At 43.2% G+C, this 23,277-nt stretch overlaps 1 protein-coding gene across 1 annotated transcript; it reads left to right on the top strand.

Annotated features, from left to right (window-relative positions):
* Positions 1-3,434: 3,434 nt before the first annotated feature.
* On the top strand, positions 3,435-22,544 carry mab21l3 (mab-21-like 3). The gene is made up of 7 exons (XM_060928746.1): positions 3,435-3,482; positions 3,699-3,839; positions 3,920-3,991; positions 4,194-4,485; positions 12,674-12,855; positions 16,426-16,620; positions 22,311-22,544. Exons 1-7 carry the CDS (start codon positions 3,435-3,437, stop codon positions 22,542-22,544), a joined length of 1,164 nt encoding a protein of 387 aa, XP_060784729.1.
* The last annotated feature ends 733 nt before the right edge of the window (positions 22,545-23,277 follow it).

The raw sequence follows: 23,277 nt of genomic DNA, 5'->3' as shown, positions 1-23,277 counted from the left end.
GGTCGAGCCAACATCAGCACTTCTCTTTATTCTGCAGTCTTGTCGGGTTCCATGCCATCTTCTAGAAATTGCAGTGTGGTCTATCTGGTTCTCAACAGATCCATCGGGTGATTGCCAGGTCACTTTGTGGCTCTCCTTGTGCAGGAACAAGGTGCCACCTATTACCAGGTTGTTCATGGAGCAGAAGTCGACAAAGAGCTCTCCGTTGTGGTTCATGGTCCTGACACCTTGCTTTCCCATCACTCTTTCATTGCCACTGTCTACTGATCCCACTTTGTCATTCATGTCACCCATGAGGATGGTGATGTCCCTCTTCTTGCGTTTGGCCATGGTGACTTGCAGCTGTTCATAGAACATTTCCTTATCTGCTTCATTTGCATCATTTGTAGGGGCATATGCCTGTATGATGGTTGTGTCTTGACAGCGGGATGTGAACCTCGCCATGATGATTCTCTCTGTGATGGGTTCCCATTCCTTCAGACTCCGTGCACTGGTCATTGACATGATGATTCCTACTCCTATTACATGTGTTGGGTGATCTTCTGGGAGGCCAGAGTATATGATGGTTTCTCCACTCTGTAGGGTTGTTTTACCACTTCCAAGCCATCTCGTTTCACTTAACCTAACAATTTCAATCTTCATCCTCTTCATCACCCACGTGCAATGAACCGGTGCTACAGGTGCTCTAGCCCCTGCCCCTTTTCTGTTTGCTGTCCAAAGTGCCCTTTTCATAGGGACTGTTTTGTTGTTTTTTTTTTTTTTTTTTAATATTTGTAAAAGATAAGTTAGCTCCAACATCAATATTCTCTACAATTTGACAATAATATATGAAATTATAGATTTATAAAATAACGTTTTTCTATGTAAATGCAGACATCAATCCGTGACGTCATGCATTCAGTGAACCTCCGTGCAGAAAGCGCATGCAGGCGATTGACAGTGGGAGACAGTGCGAGGAACGGCATGGTAAGGTCACACTGAAAGTCTCCTTTCATTTCTTATCTGAACATGCAATATTGTGCAGCTTAGAACACAACAGTAAATGCGTAGGGTTGTTTATCATTTAATGAAGCCACGTAGGCTATATTTAAACCGTTTGCTCCATCCATTTCATTAACGTGGCAGATTCGGAAACTTTAGTTTGAACTACATGGGAAGTGTTGAGTGCTTTGCAACACCTCACTGAACAAAACAACTGGCAAACACGGAAAAGTCCAGAAGAAGCACTAGCATCTGTCAGGAAGCTTTGTGAGTTTTATGAGATTGAGGAAGAGGAGAAATTACTGACGGAACTTAAAGTCTTTCACTCCTCCTACTCTTGCCTCCCCAGTGTGGCATCCATGCTTTCTGTGCTCAAGGAGAACAATACCGACTTGGTTTTTCCAGAGCTGGCTGGGCTGCTGAAAATATATGGAACACTACCTGTGTCAACTGCAACGGTAGAGCGTTCCTTTTCAAAGTTAAAGCTAGTGAAGACAAAACTCCGCAGCCTTTGTCATGAAGAAAGGCTGTCAGACCTTCTTCTGCTGGCAATTGAGAAAGATATCCATATTGAATACAGTGTTGTCATAGACATTTTCAAGAACATGGCAAACCGAAGACTGCTGCTTTGAAGAATACTGCAGCATTTAGATGGATCTCACTCACACACACACACACACACACACACACACACACACACACACACACACACACACACAGAGAATGTTCAGTTGCAATTGAAATTTAGTTTTGAATAAAGTTAACTTGTGTGAAAAATTTGTTCCAAGTGCCCTTTTTTGAATGTTGAGCCCTTGCCCCTCCAAAGGTCTTTGCACGGCCCTGCTCTTCATTTCTGCAGCTACTTGGTGAATTCTTCCAGCTTGGAAAAGAGTTCTAACATTCCATGTTGCAATTTTAGTATGGTATTTGGGGGACAGAAGTTTCGGTCGATGAGACGTCATAGGCTGTCCTCCACCAGAAATGTCATTAAGTCTATTAGCATGCCTCATCCCACATGGAGTTGATCCTCTCGCAGGTTTCACTGAGGTTTTCATAATCAGAGATTATCCACCTGTGAGTGATTGGCCCAGAGGCTTCATGTGCACCTATCAGCCTCAGGGATTGTGGATGTACTTCGCGTTATCCTGAGTTCACCCCTGCACCACGGTGAGGCACACTCTCCCGAGTGTGGGGACTGCAGCGACCATGGCATCCCTAGGTGCTCCGACTTCACAGGGAGAGAGAAAAATAATATATATATATCTATCTCATCTCATTATCTCTAGCCGCTTTATCCTTCTACAGGGTCGCAGGCAAGCTGGAGCCTATCCCAGCTGACTACGGGCGAAAGGCGGGGTACACCCTGGACAAGTCGCCAGGTCATCACAGGGCTGACACATAGACACAGACAACCATTCACACTCACATTCACACCTATGGTCAATTTAGAGTCACCAGTTAACCTAACCTGCATGTCTTTGGACTGTGGGGGAAACCGGAGCACCCGGAGGAAACCCACGCGGACACGGGGAGAACATGCAAACTCCACACAGAAAGGCCCTCGCCGGCCACGGGGATCGAACCCAGGACCTTCTTGCTGTGAGGCGACAGCGCTAACCACTACACCACCGTGCCGCCCCATATATATATATATATATATATATATATATATATATATAGATAGGGCGGCACGGTGGTGTAGTGGTTAGCGATGTCGCCTCACAACAAGAAGGTCTGGGTTCGAGCCCCGTGGCCGACGAGGGCCTTTCTGTGTGGAGTTTGCATGTTCTCCCCGTGGGTTTCCTCTGGGTGCTCCGGTTTCCCCCACAGTCCAAAGACATGCAGGTTAGGTTAACTGGTGACTCTAAATTGACCGTAGGTGTGAGTGTGAATGGTTGTCTGTGTCTATGTGTCAGCCCTGTGATGACCTGGCGACTTGTCCAGGGTGTACCCCGCCTTTTGCCCATAGTCAGCTGGGATAGGCTCCAGCTTGCCTGCGACCCTGTAGAAGGATAAAAGCAGCTAGAGATAATGAGATGAGATGATATATATATATATTTACTATGAGTCACTCCAATAATACTGATATATTTTGATTCAATCACATAGGAAAGTCTTTTTCTGACTTTATTTATTGAAAATGAAAAGAAGGGTTTATGTAGTACAATATCTACAGTGACACATGTAGATTATTTGTCTGTGTTTAATGTCGGTTGTGTGAGTGAATCAGTGTTTATTTGTCTGCCCAGAGGACTATGAGACCATTTTACCATCTGAAAAAGATCAATGCAATGAGATCAATCTGCTGGAGTGCTTTTCCATCAGTTCTGTCTATGTTACATGGGTTAGGCTACAAAAGAAAAAGTCTCACATTAGGACACGGACCTCATAAGCTCAGAAGCACAAGGAAATATAACAGCAGAGAAGAAGCCACAGCAGAACAGAATTGTGAAATGGCAAACTTTACTGATGAAGACCTGGACCATTATTTACAGAATCAGGTCATACAAATAATAATGTGTATTTGTAACAATTTATGAAATTTAATTATATGCTCCATAAGATTGTAATTTGTTTTTGTAATTAATTGTAGCAGATGTATTGATGTATTTTTGTTTTGTTTTTGTTTTTTAAATAAATGATGTAATTTATGAATTTGCATCTGAATATGAGATTAATTTTGTGCCCAAGTGGTGACTCTAATGCATTCTCTGCAGGTGGATCTCAGACACCGGCAGGTCTCTAAATCTGTCGAAGAGGTGCAAAAAATAGTCAAAGAACTAACTGCTGAGATCAGTTCAAAGGATACACGGTTCAGTTCCATTGCCAACACAGGAGTTCACAATAACAGCTTCAAAGTAACATTTCTTTTCTTCAGTGTAATGTTTATTTGCTAAAATTAATAAATGTCTATTTAGCTTTTTTGTGTTTTCTCTAGGATCAGCCTGCTCTAGCATTAAAATGGGCTGCATTACTTCAGGGAGGGGGTACTTTCAATCCTGCCATTCAGGTAAAACCACTGAAGTCAACGCTATTAATCACGAGTACTCTTGTACTACCCTTTAAAAAAAGAAAGCATTCAAATTTGACATGTTGAAGTTGAATATGTAAATTTGAAATTTACATGTGATTTCTAAACAATTTACATGTCACTTCAAAATGAAGTAAAATTACAAACGAGGCTGGACCTTGCTACTTGTGTGTACCTACAGGTGCTGACTCCCACTCTATTCCTGATTTCTGTGCCAATACGGGGCCTTACAGGTTATAAGGAGAGGCGGGCACATCAGTGGCGGTATTACACACTGAGTGGTTCACAGCTTCCTTCACCAGTCCGAGAACCAGAGAAGCTGCATCAGTGGCTGGAACTGGAAAGCTTCACTAATCCCATTCAGGAGTGGCACGATGCCTGTGTGGTCATTGAAGGTGATCTTGTGCCCTCCAAAGTAGTCAGTGTCTTTAAGGAGCAGGTAGAGGCAGCTATTAAGACCTGTGGGCTGACAGGTGAGCTTATATATATATATATATATATATATATATATATATATATATATATATATATATATAATACACACACACACACACACACACACATATATACATACATATATATATATATATATATATATATATATATATATATATATATATATATATATATATATATATATTAGTGCTGTCAAAAATGTCGTGTTATTATTGCGCTAACTTGACTCAATTTTAACGGCGATAATTTTTTTATTGCGAGATTAACGCTCTGTGACATGATGTAGGTTTTTCATAAGCTTTTGAAACTGCCAGGAACTTGGAACAGAACAGAGACTTTGCTTAGAAAAACGATAGCAGCTAGACTGTAATGCCACGCCCCGCACAGCCAGAGTCCTCTGCCCTCCCCCCAAAGAACCAGCGCGGGCAGCTCGCGCTGCCGCGCCTCGGGACGAAGAGCCACGGTGCTCGGCTTAGGTTTCGTTTTCCCATCGGCGGCTTCAGCCCGACTTTGCAGTGGCTGTGACAAGACGTGTTATACGGAGCCGTAGTAACTCGTCCCCTCACTTTTAATTACCCGAGCGCACGCCTTAACGCAAAGCGTGCGCACGGGTTATAACTCGTGCGTGCGCATTAATATCTCGTGCACATGCCTTATAAGTCGTTCCCATGCTTTGTTATTTTTTTATTCACCATGTCCCCTCTACGGCTCCGTAGTGTTATGCTCTGCAATAAAAAAAAAAAACACATTGGTACAAAGCAAGCCCATTCACTTTTTTATGCTGATAAGAGAATTACAATGGTTTTTCATGTGACAAAAATGTGCGATTAAATTGTGATTAATCGCGAGTTAACTATGACTATACTATAGTTAAATATACTATAGTTACTATACTATAGTTAAATATTTTAATCGCTTGACAGCACTAATATATATATATATATATAAAATTTATTTCATGAAATTATACATGGGCGGCACGGTGGTGTAGTGGTTAGCGCTGTCGCCTCACAGCAAGAAGGTCCTGGGTTCGAGCCCCGGGGCTGGCGAGGGCCTTTCTGTGTGGAGTTTGCATGTTCTCCCCGTGTCCGCGTGGGTTTCCCCCGGGTGCTCCGGTTTCCTCCACAGTCCAAAGACATGCAGGTTAGGTTAACTGGTGACTCTAAATTGACCGTAGGTGTGAATGTGAGTGTGAATGGTTGTCTGTGTCTATGTGTCAGCCCTGTGATGACCTGGCGACTTGTCCAGGGTGTACCCCGCCTTTCGCCCGTAGTCAGCTGGGATAGGCTCCAGCTTGCCTGCGACCCTGTAGAAGGATAAAGCGGCTAGAGATAATGAGATGAGATGAAATTATACATTCTGGAAGCATAATAATCAGAATCAGAAAAAGCTTTATTGCCAAGTAATTGTTGCAGCTACAAGGAATTTGGCTTGGAGTTAAGGTTCTAAATAAATAAATACTAAATAAAGACAGTCTATTCTAATAAAGGAGCTACATAAAAACAGTCTATTCTAAAATATTAACAAATAAAAACTAAATAAACAAGATAAAAATAAGATGAAATAAAGAAACAACTGTGCATCTGTGCAAATCAGATAAACAATAGGATAAAATAAACAAATGTGCAAATCAGGTAAACAACTGGGGGGGCAGAGTAGGTGGGGTCACTAGTCTTGTTTATTGAGGTTGGGGAGCAAAGTGGGTCAGGAGTCTGAGGTATGGTACTGGCAGGGGTGGGGGGGGTGCAGAGTAAGTGGGGGTCACTAGTCATGTTTATGAGACCAGCAGCAGTAGGAAAGAAACTGTTTCTGTGGCATGAGGTTTTGGTCTTGATGGACCACAGCCTCCTGCCGGAGGGGAGTGTCTCAAAGAGTTTATGTCTAGGGTGGGAGGGATCAGCCACAATCTTTCCTCCCCGCCTCAGTATCCTGTAGGCGAATAGGTCCTCAAGTGAAGGCAGGCTGCAGCCAATCACCTTCTCTGCCGAGCCAATCATACCCTGCAGTCTACCCTTGTCCCTGGCAGAGGCAGCAGCATACCAGATGGTGATGGAGGAGATGAGGTGGATTCAATGATGGCTGTGTAGAAGTGCACAATCATTGTCTTTGTCACGTTGAACTTCTTTAACTGCCGCAGAAAGTACGTCCTCTGCTGTGCTTTTGAGATGAGGGAGCTGATGTTCAGGTCTCACTTCAGGACCTATAATAAATACCAGATCTTCAAAATCCAGCCAGAAGCCATGAGGATTGTCTATTGCTGTGCAGGAGAAATTGTTTGAGTTTGAAAAACATGGCAAAATCAGGCCTACCAAACCTAACACAATGAAAAAGGAGGCTTGTAAAAGCAAGCAAAGTTTAAATCATAAATTCATAACATCAACAGTGGCTTTGCAACATCTCGTCTCGTCTCGTCTTCTTCCGCTTTATCCGGGACCGGGTCACGGAGGCAGCAGTCTAAGCATGGAAGCCCAAACTTCCCTTTCCCCAGACACCTTGGCCAGCTCCTCGGGAAGAACACCGAGGCGTTCCCAGGCCAGCCAAGAGACATAGTCCCTCCAGCATGTCCTGGGTCTTCCCCGGGGCCTCCTCCCGGGGGGACATGCCTAGAACACCTCCCCAGGGAGGCGTCCAGGAGGCATCCTAAAAAGATGCCCGAGCCACCTCAGCTGATTCCTCTCGATGTGGAGGAGCAGCGGCTCTACTCCGAGCTCCTCCCGAGTGACTGTGCTTCTCACCCTATCTCTAAGGGAGCGCCCAGCCACCCTGCAAAGGAAACTCATTTCGGCCGCTTGTATCCGCGATCTTGTTCTTTCGGTCATTACCCAAAGCTCATGACCATAGGTGAGAGTTGGAACATAGATCAAACGGTAAATTGAGAGCTTCGCCTTTTGGCTCAGCTCCTTCTTCACCACGACGGACCAGTAAAGCGACCGCATCACTGCAGAGGCTGCACCGATCCTTCAAGCACACCAATTTGTGTGCTTGAATGATCCTAGGAGCTATGTTGTCGGGGGCATTATGCCCCTGCCAGGGTTTCCCAAGGCAGACAGGTCCTAGGTGACAGGCCAGACCAAGAGCAGTTCACCAAAACCCTTATGGAGAAACCATCGAGGACCGTGACGTCGCCCGGTATGGCGCAGCCGGGGCCCCACCCTGGAGCCAGGCCTGGGGTTGGGGCTCGTATGCGAGCGCTTGGTGGCCGGGCCTTTGCCCATGGGGCCTGGCCGGGCTTAGCCCGAAGAGGTGACGTGGGCCCGACCTCCTGTGGGTTCACCACCCACAGAGGTAGCAGTAGGGGACTGGTGCAGTGTGGATTGGGTGGCAGTCGAAGGCAGGGGCCTTGACGACCTGATTCCCAGACACAGCGGCTATCTGTTGGGACATGGAATGTCACTTCGCTGGGGGGAAAGAGCCTGAGCTTGTGCGGGAGGTTGAGAGGTACCGGCTAGAGATAGTCGGGCTCACCTCCACGCACAGCTTGGGCTCTGGAACCCAGCTCCTCGAGAGGGGCTGGACTCTGGACTCTCCACTGAGCGGCGGCAGGCTGGTGTGGGCTTGCTTATAGCTCCCCAGCTCAGCCGCCATGTGTTGGAGTTTACCCCAGTGAACAAGAGGGTCGCCTCTCTGCGCCTTCGGATTGGGGAGAGGGCTCTTGCTGTTGTTTGTGCCTACGTGCCGAATAGCAGTATAGAGTATCCGGCCTTCTTGGAGTCCCTGGGAGAGGTACTGAGGGGTGCTCAGACTGGGGACTCCATTGTGCTACTGGGGGACTTCAATGCTCACGTGGGCGACGACAGTGACACCTGGAGGGGCATGGTTGGGAGGAACGGCCTCCCTGATCTGAACCCGAGTGGTGTTTTGTTATTGGACTTCTGTGCTAGTCACGGTTTGTCCATAACAAACACCATGTTCAAGCATAGGGGTGTCCATAAGTGCACGTGGCATCAGGACACCTTAGGTCGGAGGTCGATGATAGACTTTGTTGTCATTTCATTTGATCTCTGGCCCTATGTCTTGGACACTCAGGTGAAGAGAGAGGCTGAGCTGTCAACTGATCACCACCTGGTGGTGAGTTGGATCCGCTGGCGGAGGAGGAAGCTGGACAGACCTGGCAGGCCCAAACGTATGGTGAGGGTCTGCTGGGAATGTCTGGCCGAGCACTCTGTTGGGGAGGTCTTTAACTCCCACCTCTGGGAGAGCTTTTCCCAGCTTCCAAGGGAGGCGGGCGACATTGAGTCTGAGTGGACCATGTTCTCTACCTCCATTGTGGACGCAGCTGTTCGGAGCTGTGGCCGCAAGGTCTCCGGTGCCTGTCGTGGCGGCAATCCCCGAGCCCGGTGGTAGACGCCAGAAGTAAGAGATCAAGCTGAAGGAGTCCTATCGGGCCATGTTGACCTCCGGGACTCCTGAGGCAGCTGACGGGTATCGGCAGGCCAGGCGTGCTGCAGCTCGGGCAGTTGCGGAGGCAAAAACTCGGAACTGGGAGGAGTTCGGGGAGGCCATGGAGAAGGATTATCGGTCAGCCTCGAAGAAATTCTGGCAAACCGTCCGGCACCTCAGGAGGGGGAAGCAGTACTCTGCCAACACTGTTTACAGTGCGGGTGGGGAGCTGTTGACCTCGACTGGGGACATTGTCGGGCGGTGGAAGGAATACTTTGAGGATCTCCTCAATCCCACTGTCATGTCTTCCATTGAGAAGACTGAGGCTGATGACTCAGAGGTGGACTCGTCCATTACCCAAGCTGAAGTCACTGAGGTGGTTTGCAAGCTCCTCGGTGGCAAGGCACCGGGGGTGGATAAGATCCGCCCCGAGTATCTCAAGTCTCTGGATGTTGTGGGGCTGTCTTGGTTGACACGCCTCTGCAACATCACGTGGTGGTCAGGGACAGTGCCTCTGGAGTGGCAGACTGGGGTGGTGGTCCCTCTTGTTAAGAAAGGGGACCGGAGAGTGTGCTCCAATTACAGGGGAATCACACTTCTCAGCCTCCCGGGGAAGGTTTACTCCAGGGTACTGGAGAGGAGAATTCGACCAATAGTCGAACCTTGGATCCAGGAGGAACAATGCAGTTTTTGTCCTGGTCGCGGAACACTGGACCAGCTCTATACCCTTCATAGGGTGCTCGAGGGTTCATGGGAGTTTGCCCAACGAGTCCACATGTGCTTTGTGGATCTGGAGAAGGCATTCGACCGTGTCCCCCGTGGTATTCTGTGGGGGGTGCTTCGGGAGTATGGGGTTCGGGGCTCTTTGCTAAGGGCTGTCCGGTCCCTGTACGAATGGAGCAGGAGTCTGGTTCGCATTGCCGGCAGTAAGTCAGACCTGTTCCCAGTGCATGTTGGACTCTGGCAGGGCTGCCCTTTGTCACCGGTTCTGTTCATAATTTTTATGGACAGAATTTCTAGGTGCAGCCAGGGGCCGGAAGGAATCCTGTTTGGGAATCACAGGATTTCATCTCTGCTTTTTGCGGATGATATTGTCCTGTTGGCTTCTTCAAACCAGGACCTTCAGCATGCACTGGGGTGGTTTGCAGTCGAGTGTGAAGCGGCTGGGATGAGAATCAGCACCTCCAAGTCCGAGGCCATGGTTCTCGCCCGGAAAAGGGTGGCTTGCCCTCTCCAGGTTGGTGGAGAAGTCCTGCCTCAAGTGGAGGAGTTTAAGTATCTCAGGATCTTGTTCACGAGTGAGGGAAGGATGGGCTTTGCAACAGTTGGTTTTAAATATTATATATACAGTACCAATCAAAAGTTTGGACACACTCATTCATAGTTTTTTTCTGTATTTTGACTATTTTCTACATTACAGAACAATACTGAAGACATCAAAACTATGAAATAACAATTGGAACATATATGGAATTATGTGTTAAATAAAAAAAAACTTTAAAAACAAAATATGTTTCATCTTTTAGATTTTTCAAAGTAGCCACTGTTTACATTGATGATACTTTGCACACTATTGCCATTATCTTTTCAATTAACAGGTGCCTCGTCAAAAGGGAATTAGTGCAATTTCTTGCCTTCTTAATGTGTTTGACAACAGTAAATAATAAAAATACAGTAAATAGCCCTATTCCACAACTGTAGTAATCCATATTGTTTCAAAAACTGCTCAACTAAGTAAAGAGAAATGACATCCAACATTACTTTAAGACATAAAGTGTATTTTAATTCATAAAAATAAGAAAAAAAACCCCATTGAATTACATGGTATGTCCGAACTTTTGGCTGGTGTACAACCTTAACAGCACAGAGACTAACTGAGCATCCAGAAACTACTATCAGAAAACACCAATGAATACAACACTGAACCACACACACACACACACACACATATATATATATATATATATATATATATATATATATATATATATATATATATATATATATATATAATATAGTGTGTGTGTGTGTGTGTGTGTGTGTGTGTTTGTTTCAGTGTTGTATTCATTGGTGTTTTATGCAAGTAGAGCGGCGGCTACAATTATCAGCAGTCCATAATTATCGACACCTTTTCAGATTTACCAATAAAAAACAATTTTACAAAGGTGAGTTTCAGTTACAACAGTTATTATTGGGTAATTAATCAACCAGAAGACACCCCTCTCGCCCTTTGATCTTGCTGTCTGACGACACAGCTTGTTACCTGAGATGGAATTTTTTTAGCACGATCAGCAATTTGAGGAAAACCCAGACGTTATCATCGCAGGTAAGCATGGTGGAAAGATCATGGACATATTTTTACTTCTCAAATTCAGCGATATTTCATATTCTTGTCAAAACCTGTTTCTTACTCTTTCATCTGACAGTCACCATTTTGTATCTAAACACGTGTTTGAGGTGTTGATAATAGTGATCACTTTCACCAGTGTCCACCATTATCGACACCCTGTGGAATTAAATGACATTTACAACTGTTATGGATCGATCTTTGTGTAACATTGTTGAAGTAGATAAAGTACTTTAAAAAATAAAAGTGCTGTGATTTATAATAATTTTTTTTCTGATTCATAACAGAATGGAATGTTTATCGACTATTTGGAATCCTATTGCAATAAATAGAATTAGACCAGAATTAAATTCCTTGCATATAAAAAATTACATGCTTGAAATATTCAGATTTTTCTATTCTATTCAGAATTTTTGTATTTTTTTTTTTGCAGTTTGTTGTAAATATCTACCACATACTACAATATCGGTAGACATTTTATATTTTGGTTCAAAGAATGACATGCGACCTTTGACCTGGATTTTCATGTGGTTACAATGTCAACTGTCTGTTGGCGTTTATTGGTAAACTACAAAACTAGAAATTAATACAAACAACAACGAATGATTAACAAAATGTGATCTATGAAAATACTTAGAAAGTGGATAGAAAGTGGAACAAAAAGATTTTTTAACACAGGTTAAACATTATCAGTTCATTTGTTTACAAACATTAGAATTACTTCCTCATTTCGTAAGCACCAACATCAATATATTTATATAAAAGAGATTTTACACTAAATACAAGTCTATGTAAAACAAATTTTAAATAAAAAGTTTTGTTAATACCACATACCGATTTTTTTTTTTTTAAATAAATAATCACCCGGATGTCGATAACTGTGGAATGGTGTCACATGATCTGATATGTTAAGTAATCGGGAATCAACTTATTTTTTTCCAGTGGAAGTTTGGGTAATTTTTCATGCACAATTTATGTATTGAAAGTCTTTTCTACTTTTGCAATGGCCAAAAGATCGTTAAGGTGTCGCTAATTGTAGCCACTGCTCTAGTTTCTGGATGCTCAGTTAGTCTCTGTAGCATTAATTTTGGACTATCAGTAATAAAATCTATAGTAAAGAGCAAATCTATAGTAAAGAGACTATGCGGTCTGTGCTTTTACGATTAGCATTGATGCCTACATTGGCCTCAACACACACACACACACACACACACACACACACACACACACACACACACACACACACACACAGAGTGAGTGAGTGTTAGTTTGGCAAACATTCAGTGCTCAAACACATTCAGATGGTCAGGTACTTACCACGATGTTACACAAGTCTAGCATCACCACTTCACAGTACTCCATGACTTTTTCATGCAGCACTGTCATACCCTTACACTAAATTCTGTTATTCTGGCTTTAAGTTGATTCCATGTCTTCTTGTTTTTATCAAACCTTGTTTTTTACTCTTGCTGTGATAGAGAAACTGAGCATGCAGGATTCATTGGGCTCAGTGGTACGTGTGGCATTGGAGACAGCCCAAGGACAGATAGAAGTGGAGCTGGTGCCCACAGTGGAGGTGATGAACTGCTGGCCCAAGAAAGCCCGCTGGCCTCGTCTACTACGGAGGTGGCCGTCTACAGAGTGCATTCGCTGTATTAAGGTGAAAAAGTGAGATGGGGAATGTTATACACTCACAAAAAATATGCCCTGATGTATGTACATGGCTTCCATTGATGTATGTAGGTTTTCAGTCATCCGGTCCTGCAGATCATCGAATTATATAAAACAATTGTATGAACAGTAGTTGAATAGTGTGAAGTTTGAGTACTAGTATGAATATCAGTATGTAACAATTCCCTGAGGTGGGACAATGAGGAACTGGGGACAGTCACTACAATTCAAAATGCACTTTTATTTTTAGCATTCACTTTTCAGGGACGTCTAACACACATACGCATGCCACACGCATTGGGGAACACAACTCACTCTCTCTCTCTCTCTCTCTCTCTCTCTCTCTCGTTACTGGCTATCTGAAAGACACACAGAGACGCATGTTAATAGACAGCTAGGAATTAGACACAGGTGGAAGTTGTCACATGTTACCTGCTGGTTCAACCTGACTCCTCGCCGTTCGCAACTAACGCTCGACCACACCCTCACTCCCACACAGTATTAGTAAGTAAAGACCACTTCTATAGTCATGAAATCCACTATATGGCCAAAAGTATATAGACACCTGATATCACACCCATATGTGGTTCTTCCCCAAACTGTAGCCACAAAGTTGGAAACGCATAATTGTCTAGAAAGTCTTTATAAGCTGTAGCTTTCCAGCTTCTCTTGACTGGAATTAAGGGGCTCAAACCTGTTCCAGTAGGACAATGCCCTATGCACAGCACATCATTTGCTGAGGTTGGAGTGGAAAAACACAAGTGACTTGCACTGAGCCCTGACCTCAACCCCACTGAACACCTTTGGGATGAGCTGGAATCCTGACTGCACTCCAGGCCTCCTTGCTGAAAATCATGTTCTTGTGGCTGAATGGGCAAAACCCTACAGTCATGCTCCAAAATCTAATGGAAAGCCTTCCCAGGAGAGTGGAGCTTAATATAACATCAGAGGGGTGACTAATTCTGGAATGGGGTGTTCAAAAAGCACATATGGGTATGGTTGTCAGGTCCACAAAATTTTGGCCATATAGTGCATATTCAAGACTTTTGGCTTCTTAATATTATATAGCTGCAACGATCTAACGAAATGAAAATGTAAATTAACGTAAATAAGGGCTTATATTATCCAAATAAGTAATTATAGCTTATTGTGTCTCCAAATTAGTGCTAGGTGAGCTTTTCTTAAAGGAATTTTTCTGTCTTTTATAAATCTCTGTCCCATAAATGAACTGTCAGGAAAAGATGCCCAGTTAGCAGTGCTAATTAGCAAATAAGTAAAATATCTTGGATGTCCAACAAGAAAAAAGGCAACTTATCATGGAGCTTGAGCTGTCTCTGCTTCTGACAAGCTCTCATGCACTCCCAATTAGCATATCACCGCTAATGAATGAATTAATTTATTTGTCTGTCTGTGTCTGTCTGTCTGTCTGTCTATCCTGGGGATGCGACATCGGATAACAGGGTTTTGCATTTGGGGATATCCTCTATATTCACACACTCAGGGGCGCCGCTAGAAATCTTGGGCCCTATGAAAGATTACAATTTAGGGCCCCCCCGGTAAAATTTTCAAACTCAAGCAACTGAATTTGAAGTCTGTTTTTGGCTGGCACTTCTACTTTACTATGCATGTGATCAGCTACCTCGCAAGTTTAGGTGACACAATTATTTGGTATATGAACATTTTAAATGCAGAACTGTCAGAATTAGACTGAATAGACTGTTGCCTTAAAATGAAAATTCCATGATATATATGGAAGATATATTTTTTTCTTTTATGAGCAACTATTATTAGGCCACTCAGTAGCCTATGGAGTTCATTCAATCCAAATGTTTGTGTTGAGAGAAATTGCATGCATCACTGTATCAGTATGGATTTATAACATTCTGTATGCACATTATGGATAATCCAGAGCCCTCCAGCAAACATCATCAATAATCAGGATTACAAAATGTATTCCTTTGTTTCCTCCATTTATTGACTTATTGTATGTGATCAAATGTATGCCTTGATGAATAACTACACTAGTTTTTTGATACAATTACATAATGCACTGCAAGAAATCCACTAAGTGTTTTTGGTTTCTTTTAGGCATCACGCATTTATTAGAAAACACAGCAAATGTTCAAATATTCAAGTTAAATACTTAGCAACAGTATCAATAAATCCACACATGAACAATAGCAATGATATCTATGACCACAGCTAATGTGCAAAATCTCATCTCATCTCATTATCTCTAGCCGCTTTATCCTTCTACAGGGTCGCAGGCAAGCTGGAGCCTATCCCAACTGACTATGGGCGAAAGGCGGGGTACACCCTGGACAAGTCGCCAGGTCATCACAGGGCTGACACATAGACACAGACAACCATTCACACTCACATTCACACCTACGGTCAATTTAGAGTCACCAGTTAACCTAACCTGCATGTCTTTGGACTGTGGGGGAAACCGGAGCACCCGGAGGAAACCCACGCGGACACGGGGAGAACATGCAAACTCCACACAGAAAGGCCCTCGCCGGCCCCGGGGCTCGAACCCAGGACCTTCTTGCTGTGAGGCGACAGCGCTAACCACTACACCACCGTGCTGCCCTAATGTGCAAAATATTAAAGTTAAATACTTAACAATATCAACAAACCCACACATGAACAATGGCAAAACATCTAGACTTAATTATACAATAAAGATACCTATGAAAAAAGGTGATAATTTTCACACACAGTGTGATATCCGGACTTCATAATTCATCACACCTGCTCCTGCTTAGCAACTTCTAGAATGTACACCTCTGTTGCGCAGATAGAAAAACTGACAGCTGATCTAAGCTGCGCTAATAGCGGCGCTGTGCACACACGGAGCTACACATTTCACGTGTCCCGCGCCCAGAATCAGACTGCACCATTAGTAAAAAGGGTGGAGGGGTGAAATGACAATATCATAAATAATTCAAGAAAATTGTTATAGCAAATCATAACATGTATAATTTGCATATTTTAACAGATGAAATGAAATATTTTATTTCAAAAACTTACATAAGGCAATACTATTAAAATAATATTAATATCCCTCACAGGCCCCCCTGTCAGTGCCAGGCCCTTAGAATCGTCCTAACTTTTCCCCCCCTAGCGGCGCCCCTGCACACACTTATGATAACTTTTCTGGTTCAGCTTTCACTATTACTGATAGAAACTGGCTTGTTTTTTGTGCCCAGGGTTTTGACAGGATGATTTGACTTATTTGTGATGATGTACTACACATGTTGGAAAAAACACAAAATCTTACTTGACAGTTCTAAGTTTGAATGACTACTTTGTTTTCCTGTGTGACTCACAGATGTGCAGGAACACAGTGCTGTGTATTTTTCCCCCACTCTGCTGACTTATTTAAAAAAAAAAGAGGTCACATTTTAGCTTTAAACTAACAAAACCATATTGTCCATTGTCCATAAGAGCTCAATTAAACAGGCTGAATAGGAAACATAATTAAATGGTATGCATTTCAGTGTAATGGTGGAATTGTTATTTATTTCTAAACACATTTTCTTTTTGTTCTTTGCAGTCTTTTGGTTTCAACCTCATGGCTACTTCTAATTATCACTGGCTGCTGTCATTCTCACGGGCAGAGCAGGTGCTGCTGGCTGGTATAGATGAGGATGGTGGCTGTAGGCGGAAGTGTTACAAGGTGGTGCAACAGCTGAAAGAGGACATATGGTGTCCAGGGAGCAAACCTGTCATCACGTCCCACCATTTACAAGTATTGTATTATATGGATTTTTTCTCTGTCCACCTTGGCCATGTGCAACCTACCTTTTTAACTGGCAGTCTGACTGCATGAAATATAGCATTGAAAAATGTACTGCAATCATAAAACCCATGTTCAGACAGCATCAGTATGATCCACTAGAGGGCCCTCTAGCTCTGATTAACATCCTGATGAATCTGCAGTTAGTTATACGATTCACTTTAATCACTTAAAGGTCCCATGGCATGAAATTTTCACTTTCTGAGGTTTTTTAACGTTAAAACGAGTTCCTCTGACCTTCTTAAGTCACCCCAGTGGCTAGAAATTTCATAATGTGTAAACCAAACTATGCCCAACATTTGAGAATGGCGCGTCAAAACGGCGCGTTGATAAGCTCTTCCCTTTACTACGTCAGCAAGGGAGATGATCCCCATGCCCCCCCTCTGGATTCCCACCCACTGTATGGATTGCCCGCCCAGTTGTAGTGAGGAGACCATAGAGGACACAACAACATGGCATCACCTAAGCGAGCGAAACATGGAAATTGCGCTGTACATGGATGTGACAACACAGAAAAGAGTCTGTTTTTACTGCCGACGGGAGAGCCCCTGAAGACGCAGTGGCTTAATTTTATTTACTTCAATAATACGCCGTCGAGTCTACCTAAGACGGTGTATGTTTATCGGAAGCATTTTCCTGAGGAATGTTTCCACAACTTGGGACAGTACAGGGCAGGTTTTGCACATCAACTGTCACTGAAGCCTGGGTCCGTACCAAGAATCCCTGCCGCATCAGCAACAAACACCGAACAAGTAAGTGTATAACTGGTCGTTTTGCCGTGATTTAAAATCGGTGCGTTAGCCTAGCAATGGCTACATTAGCTGTGCAGCTAACCGCTTCCTGCAGTTAGCCAGGTAATCTGCGCTACAAAACTAAAGAGCATGCAGCATGCTCTGTTAAACTGAGTTTAGTCTGGAAATTGACTGTAACTTATGAGCTTATGTTTGACTATTGCTCTGCAATGCATGTCTTCTGTTGGATAAGTGATATGTTGCTGTAGTTGCTGCTTCTATCCTCTTTGGTTATGGAGTGCGTGTTCAAGCCTAGGGTATTATACGTTCGTAAACTACCACTCCGAACACTCTCACTCTCTGTTCTCTGTGTCACGTTGAGTTTACGAAAGGAGTCCGAGGGAGAACGGGATTTTGTCTTAGCAGCGTGGCTACAGGCGCTGATAGCAGCGAGTATGTGTGTGCGCAGCTTGGTCAAGCCCCTCCCCCTCCCCCCATGGCCCGCCCCCACCCTCTACCCTTCCCCGCCTTCTGCTTCTCATTAGCAAAACGACGCACTGGGAAAAGCGCTGAAATGGGGCTTTCTCCCAGGAGGCTATATTTACGTGCCGAGGGTTCATTTCGAGAAAGGCTGCGGATATAACATCCGGAAGCCTCCACGAGCCCATTTAAAGCATCAACAAAGCACCATGCCATGGGACCTTTAATAATACGTTTCTGTTTGTTTGTGATGCTTTCTATCTTATAACTTATAATTAGTCAAAGAATACTACAGTCGGAGGAAAATGTTTGTACACCCTTTGGAATTTTTTACATTTCTGCCTAAATTGGTCATAAAACATCATCTGAACTCTCCAGCAATCTTAAGAATGAACAAACAGTATCTGCTTGAACTAAAACCACCCAAACATTTGCGTTTTATCATATTTTTATTGACCATAAGATGGAATTATTCACAGGATAGGGAGGCATAAGTAAGTACACCCTTTGATTTAGTAGCTGGTTGACCCTCCTCTGGCTGCAAAAACTTCAACCAGACGTTTCCTGTAGTTGCAGACTAGACGGGCACAACGATCAGGAGAAATCTTGCACCATTCCTCTTTGCAAAACTGTTGTAATTCAGCAAGATTCCTGGGATGCCTGGAATGGATGGCTTTCTTGAGGTCATGCCACAACATCTCGATTGGTTTGAGGTCGGGGCTTTGACTGGGCCTTTCCAGAACGTGAATTTTGTTCTTCTGAAACCATTCTAATGTCGACCTGCTTCTGTGTTTAGGGTCATTGTCCTGTTGCAGGACCCATCCTCTCTTGAGTTTCAACTTTTTGACAGATTGCCTCAGGTTTTTCTGCAAAATATCTTGATATACTTGAGAATTCATTTTCCCATTGATTATAGCCAGTTGTCCAGGCCCAGAGGCAGCAAAGCACCCCCACACCATGATGCTACCGCCGCCATACTTGACGGTGGGGATGAGGTTTTGCTGATGGTGTGCTGTACCGACTTTCCTCCACACATGATGTGGTGTGTTCCCCCCCAAACAATTCAACTTTGGTTTCATCAGACCACAATATGTTTTTCCAGTGGTGCTGAGGAGCATTCAAATGCTTTTTCGCGAACTCCAAATGAGCAGAAATGTTCTTTCTGGACAGCAATGGCTTCCTCCGTGGCCTTCTCCCATGAATCCCATTCTTGTTCAGTGTCTTTCTTATAGTAGATGTGTCCACAGAGATGTCTGCATGTTTCAGTGATTTCCTCAAGTCTTCAGCGGACACTCTTGGATTCTTTTTTACCTCATTGATGATGACTCGCAGTGCCTTTGGAGTGATCTTCGCAGGGCGGCCACTCCTTGGCAGAGTAACAACCGTTCCAGATTGTCTCCATTTATACACAATTTTTCTAATTGTAGACACATGAACACCAAGGGTCTTAGAGATGGTTTTGTAACCCTTTTTAGCTTTATACAAATAAATTATTTTGTGTCTTAAGTCTTCAGACAGCTCCTTTGAGTGAGGCATGATGCACAGAACATGCCTCTCATCAAAACACACCTTTTAACTGGTTTTCCAGTGGGGTGGGTAGCTTACGACACACCTCAGTGATTGGACATCAGGTTGGCTCACACCTGAGTCAAATTGTTTAATCATCTAATTAGTCTAATTAGCTCTTGGATGAGCCTTAGCTAAGGGTGTACTTACTTATGCCTCCCTATCCTGTCAATATTTCCATCTTATGGCCAATAAAAATATGATAACGTAATTGTTTGAGTGGTTTTAGTTCAAGCAGACACTGTTTGTTCATTCTTAAGATTGCTGGAGAGTTCAGGCGATGTTTTATGACCAATTTAGGCAGAAATGTAAAAAATTCCAAAGGGTGTACAAACATTTTCCTCCGACTGTATATTATACATATTCAGCTTATATATGCATGCATTCAACTTGTCACAGGTACAACCCCAAATTAGAAAAAAAGTCGGGACAGTATGTGAAATTCATCCATCCATCATCTGTAGCCACTTATCCTGTTCTACAGGGTCGCAGGCAAGCTGGAGCCTATCCCAGCTGACTACGGGCGAGAGGCGGGGTACACCCTGGACAAGTCACCAGGTTATCACAGGGTTGACACATAGACACAGACAACCATTCACACTCACACCTACGGTCAATTTAGAGCCACCAGTTAACCTACCTGCATGTCTTTGGACTGTGGGGGAAACCGGAGCACCCAGAGGAAACCCATGCAGACACGGGGAGAACATGCAAACTCCACACAGAAAGGCCCCCATTGGCCACTGGGCTTGAACCCAGAACCTTCTTGCTGTGAGGCGACAGTGATAATCACTACACCACCGTGCTGCCCAGTATGTTGAAATTGAAATTAAAAAATGAAAACAATGATTTGTAAATAATATTTGACCTGTATTGTACTGAAAACAATGCAACAGCACATTATTTGATGTTTTACCTCATGAATATTTAAAAATATTTTCCAAAATAAACACCTTTCAAGGGCGGCACGGTGGTGTAGTGGTTATCACTGTCGCCTCACAGCAAGAAGGTTCTGGGTTCAAGCCCAGTGGCCAATGGGCTTGAACCCAGTGGGTTCAAGTGGGTTTCCTCCAGGTGCTCCGGTTTCTCCCACAGTCCAAAGACATGCAGGTTAGGTTAACTGGTGACTCTAAATTAACCGTAGGTGTGAATGTGAGTGTGAATGGTTGTCTGTGTCTATGTGTTGGCCCTGTGATGACCTGGCGACTTGTCCAGGGTGTACCCTGCCTTTCGCCCATAGTCAGCTGGGATAGGCTCCAGCTTGCCTGCGACCCTGTAGAAGGATAAAGCGGCTAGAGATAATGAGATGAGATGAGAATTCCCCACACCTTTCAATTTTGATTCTTGCATCACATTTAAAAAAGTTTTTAAATAGTTGGGACGGTAAAGCATTTACCACTTTGTAATGTTGCCATTCCTTCTCACAACACTGAAAATATGTTTAGAGAGTGAAGACACCAACTGATGAAGTTTTTCAGGTGTTGTTTTGTCCCATTCTTCCTGCAAACAGGTCTTAAGGTGTGCAACAGTGTGGGATCATCGTTGTCGCATTTTTCATTCAAAAATTCCCCACACATCCTCTAAAGGGGACAGGTCAGGACAGCAAGCAGGCCAATCCAGCACCAGCACCCTCTTCTTCTGCCATGACTTTGTAATGTGTGCAGAATGTGGTTTTGCATTATCTTGTTGAAATATGCATGGGTGTCCCTAGAAAAAAATGTCATCTCGAAAGCAGCTTATGTTGATCCATAATCTTCTCAATATGCTTTTCTACCTTAATGTTGCCATCACAGAAGTGTGAGTTACCTTTGCCAAGGGCACTGACACAACCCCATACCATGACAGACCCTGGCTTTTGGACTTGTTGCTGTAACAGTATGGATGATCCTTTTCTTCTTTAGTCTGGAACACGTGATATCCATTTCTTACAATAAAATAAAATAAAGACCTGGAATACTGATTCCTCTGACCACAGTCCATGTTTTCACTGTGTGATGGTCCATCCCAGATGCCTCTGAGCCCAGAGAAGTTGACAGTGCCTCTGGATGTAGTTAACATAAGGCTTCCTTTTTGTACAGTAAAGTATTAACTAGCATTTGTGGATGTAACTCTGTATTGTAGTGCTCGACAAAGGTTTGCCAAAAGTAATTCCGAGTCCATGTGGTTATATCAGCTATAGATGAATGACGGTTCTTGATTCAGTGTCATCTGAGGGATTGATGATCACAAGTGTTCACCTTAGGCTTGTGCCCTTGTCCTTTATGCACCAAAGTTCCTTCAGATTTCTTGAATTATTTCATGATATTATGCTTCATAGAGGGTGAAATATCCAAATCCCTTCCTATCTTATTTTTGAGGAACATTGATTTTTAAAAATTTCAATTATTTTCTCACACATTTGTTGACAAACTGGAGGTCCTCAGCTCATTTTTGCTCCCCAAAGACTAAGCCTTTCCTGAGTACCACGTTTGTACCAAATCATGATTACAATCGCCATTTGACATCACCTGTTTCAAATCACATCATGATTTAATTGTTTACCTCATTACTAGCCCATAATTGCCCCCATCCCAACTTTTTTCAGAATGTGTTACAGGCCTGAAATGCATGAATGGATGTATATTACCAAATGAAATTAATTTGACCAGACAAAACATGAAATATCTTGGGTTCAAACTGTCTGCAATAAAAGACAAGGCAAATTAAATTTAGAAATCACTGCTTTCTCTTTTTATTTGCATTTTCCATACTATCCCAACTTTTTCTGATTTGGGATTATAATTGTTCTTCTAGATTTTCAGTTTGGTATACCTAAAATTATTAACATTTGTGTGTTCCTATTTTTTTTTTCTGGTTCTGCTTTAGACTCTGCTGTTCTGGACATGTGAGAAGTATCCGAGCACCAAGGATTGGTGCAACTTACGAGAGTGTGTGCTGCGTTTGGTGCAGAAGCTGCATAAATGTGTGTCGCAGCGCTACCTCAGGCACTACTTTGTGTGCACCTGCAACCTGCTGAAGTACACTAATACAAATGAGCTAGATGATTTGGCCAAGAAAATTTCCGAGTTCCTCAGCAATCCAAGCACTTATTTTCATTAGGAGCTCATTTTAGTTCTTATAGCATTGTTTTATTTGAGTAATATGTAATGTGTAATTAATAGCTCAGCACATAGTAGAAATAGATAGATAGTGCAGTGATGACTAATGTTAGGGTCAAATGTGTAGATGATAATGTAGTATCATTCAGCATTGAGAATTCAGCACAATTACATCATGTAGATATTAGATGTTTGAATACATAACTATTGAATAAAAAAGCTAATTTCATGTTACCCTTGAAATCAAGGGTTTTTACTGTGTTGTCATGATTACTGAACGATTGCAAAAACTAAAGTTTTTGGTCAAGTGTTTAAGATACATTGCCTTGCACTTACGACTGGGTACCTTGTGGTGGTACATGTTCATCGTTCATGCGTATGCATGTACATGCATACAGAAGGACATCATATGGTCGCAAGAGCTATCAAAAATCAGGTCGATGCATTACCATATTCTCTTAAGTATGGAGCTCCACTATAAATATTTTTCATACCTCAGACAGTATCTATATGTCAGACATCCCTGCCTCTATAGAATAATTGCTATAACATGCTTATGATCCACTTAGATTTATAGTCTCAGACCATGTTGCAACACATAACAGTATACAAGAATACATAAAGTGCAAATACACAGCAGTGTAAGATGAGTGCAGGTCAATAAATACACAGAACATGGGCTTTAAACTATATGGTAGTGTAACAGCAAAAGATATATATTTAACAGTAAATAG

Source organism: Neoarius graeffei, chromosome 9, assembly GCF_027579695.1.
Source record: "Neoarius graeffei isolate fNeoGra1 chromosome 9, fNeoGra1.pri, whole genome shotgun sequence".
Taxonomy (NCBI): domain Eukaryota; kingdom Metazoa; phylum Chordata; class Actinopteri; order Siluriformes; family Ariidae; genus Neoarius; species Neoarius graeffei.
The sequence above is the reverse complement of the archived record's forward strand: the minus strand, read 5'-3'. Positions and strand labels throughout refer to the sequence as shown.

What these genes read in the sequence shown, in the direction of transcription:
- mab21l3 (XM_060928746.1), top strand. Translation starts at nt 3,435, where the DNA reads ATGGCAAACTTTACTGATGAAGACCTGGACCATTATTTACAGAATCAG. An exon ending in ACCATTATTTACAGAATCAG is followed by an intron (nt 3,483 to 3,698) that starts GTCATACAAATA and finishes CATTCTCTGCAG; the next exon opens with GTGGATCTCAGACACCGGCA. An exon ending in TTCACAATAACAGCTTCAAA is followed by an intron (nt 3,840 to 3,919) that starts GTAACATTTCTT and finishes TGTTTTCTCTAG; the next exon opens with GATCAGCCTGCTCTAGCATT.